The 15,819-nt window shown below is 45.1% G+C and overlaps 1 protein-coding gene across 3 annotated transcripts in view; it reads left to right on the forward strand.

The window, feature by feature from the left end:
* The window catches only part of MPPED1 (metallophosphoesterase domain containing 1), a 75,384-nt gene extending 73,521 nt beyond the window's left edge, over window positions 1–1,863 (forward strand). For 2 of the 3 annotated variants that reach the window (XM_029206098.1, XM_029206097.1), the window contains exon 7: window positions 1,306–1,863. In XM_029206098.1, the coding sequence (XP_029061931.1) occupies window positions 1,306–1,424 (119 nt within the window). In that variant the 3' untranslated portion in view covers window positions 1,425–1,863. The remainder of the gene's footprint in view (window positions 1–1,305) is intronic. The other variant, XM_029206099.1, reaches the window with a different exon arrangement.
* The last annotated feature ends 13,956 nt before the right edge of the window (window positions 1,864–15,819 follow it).

Here is a 15,819-nt window from a genome sequence, read left to right on the forward strand (position 1 = left end):
CACTGTGAGCTCCTTACAGGGCAGGTGGCCCGTCTTGTTGCTCACATCCCTACGGCCTGGCATGCAGTAGGTGTTTAATGGATGGGGAGGGCTGCCTGCCTGCCCAAGGGGCGTTATTGGCATCTCCCCCCCCCGCCGCCGCCCCCCACACACAGACAGCCGTGAGGTTCTGCCTTCTGTCCTGGGGGCAGGACCCCTTGCTATGTCCACGTCACCTGGGGAGAGTGGGCAGGGTGGCCGTGAAGGTGACTGGTGATGTCGGCTCCAGCCGTGACTGCCCCAGCCTGTCACTGCACGGGGCTCACCTCATGAGACCTCAGGCTTCCTCACTGGAGTCTGATTTCACCAGTTTGCTCCTTTTGAACCGTTATCCCACCTGTCCAAGGCTTCCTGGTCCCATTGTCCCCTGCCAGGAAGTGCATGGTTTTCCCCCAAGCTGTCTCCTGGCCTCCTGAGCCTCTGTCTGCTTTGGGCCAGGGCCCCTGGGACTCACATGGCTTGGTCCACATCCGACCACTTTCCTCTGCATCGTGCTGTCAGGGGCAGAGGTGTGATCGGACCTCTCCAGCCCCAGGGAGCTCACAGACTCCTGGGCAACAGATGAGCCATCAAAGGCAGGATCTGAAAGGTCATGGGAGAGATGGACAGCTCTTGTGCTGTGGGATAATAGTAACGTCTGTCATTTTCTGTAGACCTACTGTGGGCGTGTAGTGCCCTCAGATGCAAGGTTGTGTGTGATCCAAACCGCACCCCTGCATGATTGTACAAGAGAAATGCAGGCTCCAAAGGGTGGGTAGCCTGCGCAGAGGAAGGGAAGTGTCCCTTTTGGTTTGGAGGTGAGCTGAGCTCAAGGTTGAGGAGGATTCTGACCAGTAGATGTGGTGGGAAGAGGGTATGTTTGGGGACAGAGGTGATGAGAAGAAAGTACATGACAACGATGGTGGTGATGATAATGGTGGTTACAATGATGGTGGTGATGGTGGAGATGGTGATGGTGACGGTGGTGGTGGTGATGATGGTGGTGGTGACTGTGATGATGTCTCACCATGTGCTTTCCAGGCACTGGGCCGAGCATGTGAATTATTATCTCATTTGCTGCTCACAGCAGGCTTGGGAGGAGCATCTGTCATCGTCACCATTTATAGATGAAGAGCCTGTACTTGATGGTTTCAGTAGCTCGCCCCTGACATCTCCAGCCCCTTGTGGCTGAGTTCCCTCTGACTACCACACTCAACCTGACCACCCTCACTGCCCCGGGTCCTGGCGTCACCTCTCAGCCCTGACAGCCGTGTGCTTACTTTCTAGGGTATGGAGTCATGGCGGATGGGACAACCACCTATGTGAACGCATCTGTGTGCACCGTGAACTACCAGCCCGTGAACCCACCCATAGTCATCGACCTCCCCACACCCCGGAACTCCTGACTGCCCCCACGGCCCCAGCGCTTCCCACCCGCATCAGCTACGTACACCTAGCTGAGAGCACGGACCTCCAACCCCCCTTCCTTTCATGCAGACAGCCCGTCCGGCTGCGGGGACCAGCCCAGCAGGCGGGCTGAGGCCTTGGAATGAAGAAAATCACCCCTGACTCTTCAGCCTTCTGTCATTTGGAGTCAGGACCCTGCAGGTCCGTCAGGGGTTCTGTGCTCATCACTGATTTCTGCGTGTCCCTTCCGTGTGTTCCTTGTTAAAGGACCTCCTACGCTCGTGGCCCTGTCCTGCTTGGGAAGTGACTGAATCTTTATCCTTCTCCGTTGGACACCTTCGTGGGTTTGGGAAGCCGCTGCTCTTGGACAGATCCTGGGAGTTCTGGCACAAAATCTCCTTCTCACCGAGGGTCTGTGTGGCTGCAAGCCTCAGGGTTGGGGGGTGGGAGGGCGTGTCGTAGCCTGAGTGCAGGCAGCCCTTCCGCTCCTTCCAGGCATCCGAGGGAACGGTCAGGGACGTCTCAGGAATCGGGCCGCACCTGGCCAGGCCGACCAGCCCTTTGCTTCACTGATCCCCCGTTTTCTTCCTGTGGGCATTTTTGCTGATGTAAACTGTGGCCTGAGCATCCCGGGCACCCGCTCGGAGCCTGGACTTGGGGGGTTGTTTCTACGGAACGAGGCTGATGAGGGCCCGGCACCAGCTGGAGGGTTCCCAAGTCCTGGATGCCCCTGGTGCCCTGGGGGCTGTGCTGCTCTGAAGAACTCAGAAGGCTGAGGGCTCTGCGGGCCGAGGCTGCCCTGCCCCCTGCACACGCCCATATGGCTGTGGACACACACACACGTGTGCTCACACCCCCCTCTTAATTTAATGAAGTGGACCCCGTGGTTCTCATCGCCCTCGACTGGGTCCTGTACCCCGGTGGGATATCCCTCGCCCCTCGGATTTTGGCTGCCGTGCCCACAGCCGAGGGAGGCTGAATGGTTCACAGTCGTGCTGCCATGTCCCTGGGTGCCAGCCGGCGGCCCCCACGGGAAGATGGCACAGAGACAGAGATGGGCTTCGGTTCCGGCAGCTCCACCCAGGGCGGGCTTCTTTTTCTTCTTTAAATTAGGACTGGGGGGTTGGGCTGAGTCTCTGATGGACAGAGAACCAGCAGGGCCTCGTTGGGGTGAGGCCAGTGAGGCAGGATTAGCACGTGCAGGGTCAGATTCTGCCTTTATTTAAAATTTGGATATTTTGTTCATCATAGATTTTTTTTCCTGCATTAATTTTGATTTTTAAAAAATTGCATTAAAATAGTATCATTTATCTCGATCTATGAGTTTTTTGGCGCCCCTTAAGTTGTACACCTGAGAGGAGGGCCCTGCTCACCCCCCCTTAATCCCAAGCCTGGGACCAGCATTTAATGAGCCCTTTGCAGATATGATCTCATTTCCAGCAGTCTTGCAAGGTGGGTACGGCTGTCCCCCTTTTGGAGACGAGGAGATTGAGATCAGAGAGGTGAGGTAACCTGCCTGAGGGGACACAGCTCAAAAGAGGCAGAGGCAGGATTTGAACCTTGGTCTCTGGCTTCACAGCCCCTGCTCTCCCACCACTCAAAGCTCCTGCCCTACAAGGCAATGCACGGTCCAAGGCTCTTTTTTTATTAAGGGTCCTATTCAGCACCTGTCTGGTTCATTTCTCATGGAGAGCCCCTGGAGTCTTGGAGGACCCTGTTCTCTGTGCCCAGGATCCCAGGAGACCATGATTCCTTCCCTACTCAAGTGGGGCTCCCCGTGGGGTGAGGGGCACCATCCGGGGAGCCCAGTAGCAGCACCACGTTGGCCAAGGCCAGCTTTGCTCCGCAGGGTGCAGGGTTTCAGGAATCCTTTTAGGCCCAAGTGGTTCCTGGTAGCCGGGGATGTTTACAGGGTCTCTGGGGACACCTCTGACGCACGGCATGTGTGTGAATGCGTGGGGTGGAGAGGACTCCAGGCCCTTTCAGTAACCTCTACTGAATTTCTATGCGGACCAAGAACTATAAACTTAAAAAAAAAAATGTTTTTTTTCCTAAGGTACCTTCAGAATATGGTGTATTTTTATGTGGAAAATAAAAGTTATGAAGGCAGCTGTTACTTTAAAAGAAAATTCATTAAAAGTCCTTGAGGTATGAAGATGACGGCATGCTCCTCAATCATTTCGGCATAACTTGATTGTGGCTGTAATTTTTTTGTCAAGCATGTCAGACAATAAAGTCTTTGTAAAAAGAAAGAGAAGTCCTCCGGGTGCCTCTTCCTCTGTGTCTCCGGGTGTCGTGTGGGGCATGTAGGGGAGGAGTGGCGTCCTCCCGGCCAAGTCCTGAGTCCTGGACTGAGTTCAGAGGCCAAAGACCTTCCGTGTGCCAATAACTGGCATCCTTCTGCTTGCTCCAGCTTCCCTCAGGGGTGGTTGGCACGTGCAGTTCTGTGCCTTGTGTTCAAATTGCCGGAGCATCTCGTCCCCCCCAAACAGAATATCTCAAAATGGCCTTAGCTCTGGCCTCTTCTCAAAGCAGCAAGTTCTAATCCAGCCCTTGTCAAACCATGGGTCCTGGTGTTGCCCAAGAAAAATACTGGCAGGTGTAACAACTCCAGTTCCAAAGCTCCCTGTGCTGTAGAAGTTCTGCCATTTTCATCCATCCATCAACCCATCGATCTATCCACTCATCCATCTACCCAACTGTTCACTTACCCATTGATCAATCCGTTCATCCATCCATCCATCCAACCACCATCCATCCATCCATCCACTCACCCACCCATCCAGCCAGCCAGCCCACAAACATTCACTGAGCACCTCTCTTGGACCTGGCTTGGAACAGGGATGTGGCAGTGGTGGTAGTGATAGATTTAGGAGGTAGGGGCGTGGGGAGACAAGGATGGTAATGGGTGTTGGCTGCCCGTCATGGAGGAGGCACATGGGGCAGGAAGAACAGGTTGGAGGAAGGGTGTTGAATTCTGTTTGGGATTCATGAGCTGGAGGTGCCCTTGGGATATGCAGGGGGAGGTGTCCAGTGGCCGGGGATGGGGGCGGGGGGTGATAAATGGGCCTGCAGGGGAGGAGCCTCTCTGGAGACCTATGTTTGTGGGTCATAACCAGAGCCATGGGGCTGGGGGAGCAGGCTGAGGGAGCCTGTGATGGCGTCAGACCTCAATGACCCTCTCCTGTCCTCAGACTGGCCCACCTGTAATATGCCCTTCCAAAGAGTTCCCCTCCACCAGAGCCTCACAGGTGCCTACAACGACCGGTCCTGGGCCTTGGGTCCCCATCCATAGCCGGTGGAGAGGAGCTGCTCTATTTGAGGCACCGCTTCTGCTACTCTAGGCCATTGTGTACCTGAGCAGGGGTCCCGGGAAGGGGCAGGGGCGCACCGCGGCTGCTGCCGCCTCTGGTAGTGCTGCCACATTGCAAGCGCCGCTTAAGCGCCTGGTACCCGCTCTGCTGACAGGCGGCAGCCGCTAAGCTCTGAGCCGTGTGCGCCTGCTGCCTTCAGTGTAGACGGGCTCTGATGTGTCCGGGGTTTACACAGTGGTGCAGGTGGTTCAGCACTCTGGGCTCACTCATGCTTTACAGCCATCTTTCCCCAGGTGCCCCCGTGGCCCGATGGGACGATACAGGATGGGTCCCTGGTGACGCTCCTTTTGTCCCTGGGAGCCCGCTGGGCAAATCCAGCGAGCTGCCTCTGCTCCCTCTGCCTCCACCCTTATGGGGAGCTCGTTCTCAGGGAGCCCAGCCCCCAGCTGCTTTTTCTTGCAATTCAGCTTCCATGAAGCTGGGCCTTGAACCTCCACCGGGACCAAGTTGCCAGGCCTTTTTCTTCCAGGAGACCCCTGCTCCACCCTCCTGAATAAGCTAGGAGAGGTGACAAGCTCTGTGGACCCAGGCTTCATCCAGTGCTCTCCCCTAACGCCACCCACAGCTCCTAGCTGGGTCCAAACCTGCCTGGCCAGCTGGGGGTCTCGTCACGGAAGAGCTTAGACACTCCAGGGGGCCTTCAGCCCCACCCTCCCCTTGAAGGCATGGACTGCGAAGTCTTCCAAGATGTGAGAATTAGGCCCTGCTGTCTGGAAGCTCGATGAGTACTTTGGAAGGCTCATCTGATCCCAGGAAAGAAGCTGAACCCTTCAGCTGTTACATGCTTGGGGTCCAGTGAGTGGCAGACACAGTCAGGCTTGAGGACCCCAAGGAAGATCAAATCCAGTGTGCAGGGGAGATCAGGGAAAACCTCCTGAGAGGGAGCCTGGCTGGGCCCTGAACAACAGGAAATGATTTCCCTCTTTAAAAAAAAAACTTTTTATTTTGAAATAATTTTAGATTTACAAAGAGTTGTAAAGATGGTACAGAGAATGCCCACATATGCTTCACTCAGTTTCCCCTAATGTTAACACCTTATATTCCTATGTTACATTTATCAAAACTAAGAGATTAGCAGTGATATAAGACTATTAGATCTTCACTTGGATTTTTTTTTTAATATATTTATTTATTTATTTGGTTGTGTTGGGTCTTCGTTGCTGCACGCAGGCTTTCTCTAGCTCCGGCAAGCAGGGGCTACTCTTCATTGCGGTGCGCGGGCTTCTCATTGCGGTGGCTTCTCTTGTTGCGGAGCACGGGCTCTAGGCACATGGGCTTCAGTAGTTGTGACACGCGGGCTCAGTAGTTGTGGTGCACGGGCTTAGTTGCTCCGCGGCATGTGGGATCTTCCCGGCCCAGGGCTCGAACCCGTGTCCCCTGCATTGGCAGGCGGACTCTTAACCACTGCGCCACCAGGGAAGCCCCTGGATCTTTTTCATTAACGTCCCGTCCACGAGACCATGTTGCATTTAGTCATCGTGCTTGCTTAGCCCCCTGTGGTCGGCGATATTTTCCCCGCCTTTCCTCAATTTTCATGACCTGAAAGTTTTGAAGAATACTGACTATTTTGTAGACTGCCCCTCAAGTTGGGTTTGTCTGATGATTTCTCATGATTTGTCTGGGGTTATGTGCGGAGGTGATGTGTCCTTCTCAAGGCATCATATCTGGGGTAACATGAGACCACCGTGACTTATCACTGTGGTTGTTAATCTTGATCGCATGGTTACGGGATGTCTGCGAGGTCTCTCCACTATAAAGAGTTTTCCTTTTTCCATACTCAGTTTGTTAGAAATGAGTCACTAGTCCAGCTCACACTCAGGAGAGGGGAATGAAGCATCAAAGAATGTGGACGTATGATAAGATCACCACATTAATTAATAGCTGTTTGGAGGAGACACTTCAAGGCTATGCAAGCCTCCTAAAGTTTTGCCCACTAATTTTAGCATCCATCCGTGGATCTTGCCTGGATCAATGGTGGCTGTGGTGTTCCTCATGATGATTTTCTATTTCTTTTTCCCGCCTACATTTATTATTTGGAATTGTTCTGTAAGGGAGATTTGTCCCTTCTCTGTCATTTATTTATTTACAGCAGCATGGGTATTCTTTAGGTTAGAATCTCATGCTATCATTTATTTCATTGGTCAAATTGTTCTAACTTTGTCCATTTGGGAGCCCTTTCGAATTGGCTCCTGTGTTCTTTGGACATATTCCTATTTTTTGGTTTGTTCATTTCACTTTCTTGCTTTCTGCTCCAGGCTCACCTTGTGTTTTTCTCGCCCCATTGCTAGCATCAGCCATTTCTCCAGAGTTCTGGCTCCTTTTATTTAGAAACTAAGATCTGGATTGTAGATGGACTGGTTGCTACTCTCACTATTTCTAGACCCCCTTAGTGGCCAGAGCTAGGAAATATTTGTAGTATACTAATCCATGTATACATACACTTATCTATCCCTGCCTCTGTATCCTTCCGTCCATGCATCCACCTATCATCTATTTATCTTAAAATAAGCATTAGTTCATACTGACAGCCTCCCCTCTGACGCTAAACCAACAATGCAGAGTTTACTCCTGCCTTGCTGCCTTGCCCATTTGTAACTTTTTTCTTTGACAATCAGAAGCCTGGCTCCCATATCTACAATCAGTTTAGGTATTTGTTTGACCCTAGGATACCTACAAAGCACATAGTCTCAGAACTGCAGATCTGTACCCCTGTAAGAAACGTCGTTACCAACCAGAGAACAGGGTTCATGTGCAATCTTTTTGTCTTTAGCTTTACGGTCTAAACTCTGTTTTCCAAGGTTAAATTGGTCAGCTCCTTTCCCCCCACCTAATCAGTGAGGTTTTGTCATATATTTGCAATACAATTAGATCCTTCAATCACAGTCTGCATTCCATCCTGAGACTCCCTGACACACTGATTGGCTGTTTCAAGTTTGCATACAATAGAGTTCACTCTTTGTAATGTACAGTTCTATGGGTTTTGACAAATACTTAGAGCTATGTATCCACCACACCAGTACTATAGGGAATAGTTCCATCACCTGAAAAATTCCTTTATTTGGCCCCCCTTTTTTTTTCCCTCATTTTATTTACTTATTTTTTTAACATCTTTATTGGGGTATAATTGCTTTACAATGGTGTGTAAGTTTCTGCTTTATAACAAAGTGAATCAGTTATACATATACCTATGTTCCCATATCTCTTCCCTCTTGCGTCTCCCTCCCTCCCACCCTCCCTATCCCACCCCTCCAGGCGGTCACAAAGCACCGAGCCGATATCCCTGTGCCATGCGGCTGCTTCCCACTAGCTATCTACCTTACTACGTTTGTTAGTGTGTATATGTCCATGACTCTCTCTCACCCTGTCACAGCTCACCCTTCCCCCTCCCCATATCCGCAAGTCCGTTCTCCAGTAGGTCTGTGTCTTTATTCCTGTCTTACCCCTAGGTTCTTCATGACATTTTTTCCCCCTTAAATTCCATATATATGTGTTAGCATACGGTATTTGTCTTTCTCTTTCTGACTTACTTCACTCTGTATGACAGACGCTAGGTCTATCCACCTCATTACAAATAGCTCAATTTCGTTTCTTTTTATGGCTGAGTAATATTCCATTGTATATATGTGCCACATCTTCTTTATCCATTCATCCGATGATGGGCACTTAGGTTGTTTCCATCTCCGGGCAATTGTAAATAGAGCTGCAGTGAACATTTTGGTACATGACTCTTTTTGAATTTTGGTTTTCTCAGGGTATATGCCCAGTAGTGGGATTGCTGGGTCATATGGTTGGCCCCTTTTTAATCACACCGGTTTCCAAAATAGCTGTATGCTTTTGTAATCCCACGGGCAATAAATGAGTATTCCTGTTGGTCCACATCCTCACTGGAATTTGGTATTGTCAACTTAAAAATTTTAACCAAATCTAAAAAAAGGCTACAAATGAATCTATCTACAAAACAGAAATAGAGTTACAGATGTAGAAAATAAACTATGGTTACCTGGGGTTAAGGGGGAGGGAAGGGATAAATTGGAAGATTGGGGTTGACACATACACACTACTATATATAAAATAGATAACTAATAAGAACCTACTGTATAGCACAGGGAACTCTACTCAATTCTCTGTAATGGCCTATATGGGAAAAGAATCTAAAAGACAGTGGATATATGTATATGTATAACAGATTCACTTTGCTGTACACCTGAAACTAACACAACATTGTAAACCAATTATACCCCCCCCAAATTTTTTTTACTTTAAAAATTTTAACCATTTGAGTATTGTTATATCTCATTGTGGTTTTAATTTCCATTTACCTAATGACTAATAATGTGGAACATCTTTTTATATGTTTATTTGCCATATTTCTTTTGTGAAGCACCTGTTCAGATCTTTTGTGCAGCATCTGTTCAGATTTTTTGTGCCCTTCTTTAAAAACTAGGTTGTTTTTTTTTCTTGTTTTTGAATTTTAAAGTTCTTTAGGCACTGGATACAAGTCCTTAATTGAATACGTGATTTGCAAATCTTTTCTTCCAGTCTGTAGGTTGTCTTTTTATTCTCTTAACAGTTTCTCAGAGCAAAAGTTTTTAATTTTCATAAAGTCCAGTTTATCAATTTTTTCTTTTATAGATTGTGTTTTTGGTGTAGCACATTGACAAACACAAGGTCATGCAGATTTTCTCTGACGTTTTCTCATGGAAGTTTTATGTTTACATTTGGGTCTATAATGCATTTTGAGTTAATTTCTGTGTAAGGTGTGAGGTATGTGACAGTTTCATGTTATTTCAAATGGACACTATGTTTCCATGGAATTGCCTTTGCACATTTGTCAAAAATCAGTTGACTATGTTTGTGTGGCTTTATTCCTGGCCTGTGATTTTGTCAAAATCATATTCTCCTGATTACTATAATTTTATGGGTAAATCTTGAAGTTGGGTAGTATGGGTGCTTCAATTTTGTTCTTTTTCACAGTTGTTTTGGCTAATTTAGCTCCTTTACATTTTCATATATATATATTTCTATTTTTTTAACAGATCTTTATTGGAGTATAATTGCTTCACAATACCGTGTTGGTTTCTGTTGCACAACAAAGAGAATCAGCCATATGCAGACACATGTCCCCATATCCCCTCCCTCTTGAGCCTCCCTCCCATCCTCCCTATCCCACCCCTCTAGGTCATCAGAAAGCACCGAGCCGATCTCCCTGAGCTATGCAGCTGCTTCCCACCAGCCAACTATTTTACATTCGGTAGTGTGTATATGTCAATGCTACTCTCACTTTGCCCCAGCTTCGCCCTCCCACCCCATGTCATCAAGTACATTCTCTACGTCTACCTCTTTATTCCTGCCCTGCAACTAGGTTCATCAGTACCATTTTTTTTTAGATTCCTTATACATGTGTTAGCATAGGTATTTGTTTTTCTCTTTCTGACTTACTTCACTCTGTATGACAGACTCTACGTCCACCAGCCTCACTACAAATAACTCAATTTTGTTTCCTTTTATGGCTGAGTAATATTCTATTGTATATATGTGCCACATCTTCTTTATCTATTCATCTGTTGATGGACATTTAGGTTGGTTCCATGTCCTGGCTATTGTAAATAGTGCTGCAATGAACATTGGGGTGCATGTGTCTTTTTGAATTATGGTTTGCTCAGGGTATATGCCCAGTAGTGGGATTGCTGGGTCATATGGTAGTTCTATTTTTAGTTTTTTAAGGCACCTCCATACTGTTTTCCATAGTGGCTGTATCAATTTACATTCCCATCAATGGTGCAAGAGGGTTCCCTTTTCTCCACACCCCTTCCAGGATTTATTGTTTCTAGCTTTTTTGATAATGGCCATTCTGACCGGTGTGAGGTGATACCTCATTGTAGTTTTGATTTGCATTTCTCTAATAATTAGTGATGTTGAGCATCTTTTCATGTGTCTCTTGACTATTTGTTTGTCTTCCTTGGTGAAATGTCTATTTAGGTCTTCTGTCCATTTTTTAACTGGATTGTTTGTTTTTTTGATATTGAGCTCCATGAGCTGTTTGTATATTTTGGAGATTAATCCTTTGTCAGTTGTTTCATTGGCAAATATTTTCTCCCATTCTGAGCGTTGCCTTTTGGTTTTGTTTATGGTTTCCCTTGCTGTGCAAAAGCTTTTCAGTTTAATTAAGTCCCATTTGTTTATTTTTGCTTTTATTTCTGTTACTCTAGGAGGTGGGTCAAAAAAGATCTTGCTGTGGTTTATGTCAAAGAGTGTTTTTCCTATGTTTTCCTCTAAAAGTTTTATAGTGTCTGGACTTACATTTAAGTCTTTAATCCATTTGGAGTTTATTTTTGTGTACGGTGTTAAGTAGTGTTCTAATTTCATTCTTTTACACGTAGCTGTCCAGTTTTCCCAGCACCACTTATTGAAGAGGCTGTCTTTCCTCCATTGTATGTTCTTGCCTCCTTTGTTGTAAATTAGGTGGCCATATGTGCATGGGTTTATCCCTGGGCATTCTATCCTGCACCATTGATCTGTATTGCTGTTTTTGTGCTGTACCATACTGTCTTGATTGCTGTAGCTTTGTAGTATAGTCTGAAGTCAGGGAGCCTTATTCCTTCAGCTCCGTTTTTCTTTCTCAAGATTGCTTTTGCTATTCGGGGTCTTTTGTGTTTCCATACAAATTGTAAGACTTTTTTGTTCTAATTCTGTGAAGACTGCCATTGGTAGTTTGATAGGGATTGCAGTGAATCTGTAGATTGCTTTGGGTAGTATAGTCATTTTCACAATATTGATTCTTCCAATCCAAGAACATGGTATATTTCTCCATCTGTTTATGTCATCCTTGATTTCTTTCATCAGTGTTTTATAGTTTTCTGAGTGCAAGTCTTTAGCCTCCTTAGGCAGGTTTATTCCTAGGTATTTTATTCTTTTTGTTGCAATGGTAAATGGGAGTGTTTCCTTAATTTCTTTTTCTGATTTTTCGTTGTTGGTGTATACAAATGCCAGAGACTTCTGTGCATTAATTTTGTATCCTACAACCTTACCAAATTCATTGATTAGTTCTAGTAGTTTTCTGGTGGCATCTTTAGGATTTTCTATGTATAGTATCATGTCATCAGCAAATAGTGACATTTTTACTTCTTCTTTTCCAATTTGTATTCCTTTTGTTTCTTTTTCTTCCCTGATTGCTGTGGCCAGGACTTCAAAAACTATGCTGAATAAGAGTGGCGAGAGTGGACATCCTTGCCTTTTTCCTGATCCTAGTGGAAATGCTTTCAGTTTTTCACTATTGAGTATGATGCTTGCTGTGGGTTTGTCATTTATGGTCTTTATATGTTAAGGTAGGTTCACTCTATGCCCATTTTCTGGAGAGTTTTTATCATAAATTGGTGTTGAATTTTGTCAAAAGCTTTTTCTGTATCTATTGAGATGATCATATGGTTTTTATTCCTTAATTTGTTAATATGGTGTATCACATTGATTGATTTGCATATATTGAAGAATCCTTGCATCCCTGGGATAAATCTCACTTGATCATGGTGTATGATCCTTTTAAAGTGCTGTTGGATTCTGTTTGCTAGTATTTTCTTCAGGATTTTTGCATCTATGTTCTTCAGTGATATTGGTCTAAAATTATCTTTGTGATATCTCTTTCTGGTTTTGGTAGTGTGATGGTGGCTTTGTAGAATGAATTTGGGAGTGTTTCTCCCTCTGCAATGTTTTGGAAGACTCTGAGAAGGATTGGTGTTAGCTCTTCTCTAAATGTTTGGTAGAACCTGCCTGTGAAGCCATCTGGTCCTGGACTTTTGTTTATTGGAAGATTTTAAATTACAGTTTCAATTTCATTACTTGTGATAGGTCTGTTTATATTTTCTAATTCTTGCTGGTTCAGTCTTGGAAAATTGTACCTTTCCAAGAATTTGTCCATTTCTTCGTGGTTGTCCATTTTATTGGCATATAGTTGTTTGTAGTAGTCTCTTATAATCCTTTGTATTTCTGCAGTGTCAGTTGTGATTTCTCCTTTTTCATTTCTAATTTTATTGATTTGCGTCCTCTCCCTTTTTTTCTTGATGAGTCTGGCTAAGGGTTTATCAATTTTTTTGAATCTTCTCAAAGAACCAGCTTTTAGTTTTATTGATCTTTGCTATTGTTTTCTTCATTTCTATTTCATTTATTTCTCCTCTGATCTTTATGATTTCTTTCCTTCTACTGACTTTGGGTTTTCTTTGTTCTTCTTTCTCTAGTTGTTTTAAGTGTAGGGTTAGATTGTTTATTTGAGATTTTTCTTGTTTCTTGAGGTGAGATTGAATTACTATAAACTTCCCTCTTAGAACTGCTTTTGCTGCATCCCATAGGTTTTGGGTCGTCATGTTTTCATTGTCATTTGTTTCTATGTATTTTTTATTTCTTCTTTGATTTCTTCAGTGATGTCTTGGTTATTTAGTAGCACACTGTTTAGCCTCCATGTATTTGTGTTTTTTACAGTTTTTTTTTCCTGTAATTGATTTCCACTCTCATAGCGTTGTGGTCAGAAAAGATGCTTGATATGATTTCAATTTTCTTAAATTTTCTGAGGCTTGATTTGTGACCCAAGATGTGATCTATCCTGGAGAATGTTCCATGTGCACTTGAGAAGAAAGTGTATTCTGCCACTTTTGGGTGGAATGTTCTATAAATATCAGTTAGATCTATCTGGTCTATTGTGTCATTTAAAGCTTGTGTTTCCTTATTTATTTTCTGTTTGGGTGATCTGTCCATTGGTGTAAGTGGGGTGTTAAAGTCCCCTGCTATTATTGTGTTACTGTCGATTTCTCCTTTCATGGTTGTTAGCATTTGCCTTATGTACTGAGGTGCTCCTATGTTGGGTGCATAAACATTTATAATTGTTATATCTTCTTGGATTGATCCTTTGATCATTATGTAGCATCACTCCTTATCTCTTGTAACAGTCTTTATTTTAAAGTCTATTTTATCTGATACGAGTATTACTACTCCAGCTTTCTTTTGATTTCCATTTGCATGGAATATCTTTTTCCATCCCTTCACTTTCAGTCTGTATGTGTCCCTAGGTCTGAAGTGGGTCTCTTGTAGACAGCATATATATGGGTCTTGTTTTGTATCCATTCAGCCAGTCTGTGTTTTTTGGTTGGGGCATTTAATCCATTTACATTCAAGGTTATCATCAATATGTATGTTCCTATCACCATTTTCTTAATTGTTTTGGGTTTGTTTTGGTGGATCTTTTTCTTCTCTTGTGTTTCCCGCTTAGAGAAGTTTCTTTAGCATTTGTTGTAAAGCTGGTTTGATGGTGCTGAATTCTCTTAGCTTTTGTTTGTCTGTAAAGCTTTTGACTTCTCCATTGGATCTGAATGAGATCCTTGCTGGGTAGAGTAATCTTGGTTGTAGGTTTTTCTCTTTCATCACTTTAAGTATATCCTGCCACTGCCTTCTGGCCTGTGGAGTTTCCACTGCAAAATCAGCTGATAACCTTATGGGATTCCTTTGTATGTTATTTTTGTTTTTCCCTTGCTGCTTTTAATATTTTTTCTTTGAATTTAATTTTTGTTAGTTTGATTAAAGTGTGTCTTGGTGTGTTTTTCCTAGGGTTTATCCTGTATGGGACTCTCTGTGCTTCCTGGACTTGGGTGACTATTTCCTTTCCCATGTTAGGGAAGTTTTCAACTATAATCTCTTCAAATATTTTCTCAGACCTTTCCTTTCTTTTTCTCTTCTTCTCCTAAAACCCCTATAATTCGAATGTTGGTGCATTTAGTGTTGTCCCAGAGGTCTCTGAGATTGTCTTCAGTTCTTTTAATTCTTTGTTCTTTATTCTGCTCCTCGGCAGTTATTTCCACCGTTTTGTCTTCCAGCTCACTTATTCGTTCTTCTGCCTCTGTTATTGATTTCTTCTAGTGTATTTTTCATTTCAGTTATTGTGCTGTTCATCTCTGTTTGTTTGTTCTTTAGTTCTTCCAGATCTTTGTTAAACATTTCTTGTATTTTCTCAATCCGTGCTTCCTTTCTATTTCTGAGATTCTGGATCATCTTTACTATCATTACTCTGAATTATTTTTCAGGTAGATTGCCTATTTCCTCTTCATTTATTTGGTCTTGTAGGTTTTTACCTTGATCCTTCATCTGTGATATTTTTTTTTGCCATCTTATTTATTTATTTATTTTTATGAGTGGGACTGAGTTCCTGTTTTACTGTTTGTTTGGCCTGAGGCTTCCAACACTGGAGTTTGTAGGCTGTTGGGTAGAGCTGGGTCTTGGTGTTGAGATGAGGAACTCTGTGAGACCTCACTCCAATGAATATTCCCTGGGGTCTGAGATTCTCTGTTAGTCCAATGGTTCAGACTCGGAGCGCCCATCGCAGGAGCTTCCGCCCAAACCCATGCTCGCAAATCAAGATCCCGCAAGCCATGTGGGGTGGCAAAAAAAAAAAACAATAAAAATTTAAAAATAATATTAGACTAGGAAACTAACAGATATGTTAGAAAGAATGTAAAAATAAAAACATACATGAATCAACAACTGGAAGGTACATCAGTACCACAACAGTAAAAATGAGGAAGAGGGAAAAGGGAAAAAAAAAAAGGAGGGGGGAACAGACCTTGGCTGTGGAGGGCAGGGTCTAAGCAAGGGTGAGGTCTGGGCAGTGGGCAGGGCCAATGCTCAGGACCCACAGGGCTGGAAAAGGCCCTGGGGGCTGTGGGGGGTGGTGCTTGGACTCAAGGAACAGAAGGGGCCCAGGTGTGCCCCCCACCCCTGGTCTCAGAGGGCAGAGCACCTCACCTGGGAGCCCAGCAGGCTTCCCGTGTCCAAATGGGCGGGGCAATCGCCCTCTACTTCTCTCCTGCTCCTCCTGCAGGGCCCCTCCCACAGGGCTCCTCCCACCTGTCTCCTCTGATCTCCCCAGTCTCCCTCCTATGTCCCCAGGACCCACACAGCCTGGAGGGCGCTTGGAGGGCAGGGGATCGGCCTGGGAGCTCAGCAGGCTCCCCATGCCCGAGCGGGCAGGACAATGGCCCTCTGC

The sequence above is a fragment of the Monodon monoceros genome, unplaced genomic scaffold (assembly GCF_005190385.1).
Source record: "Monodon monoceros isolate NGI ecotype Baffin Bay Population unplaced genomic scaffold, NGI_Narwhal_1 Super_Scaffold_6, whole genome shotgun sequence".
In the NCBI taxonomy this organism is placed as follows: domain Eukaryota; kingdom Metazoa; phylum Chordata; class Mammalia; order Artiodactyla; family Monodontidae; genus Monodon; species Monodon monoceros.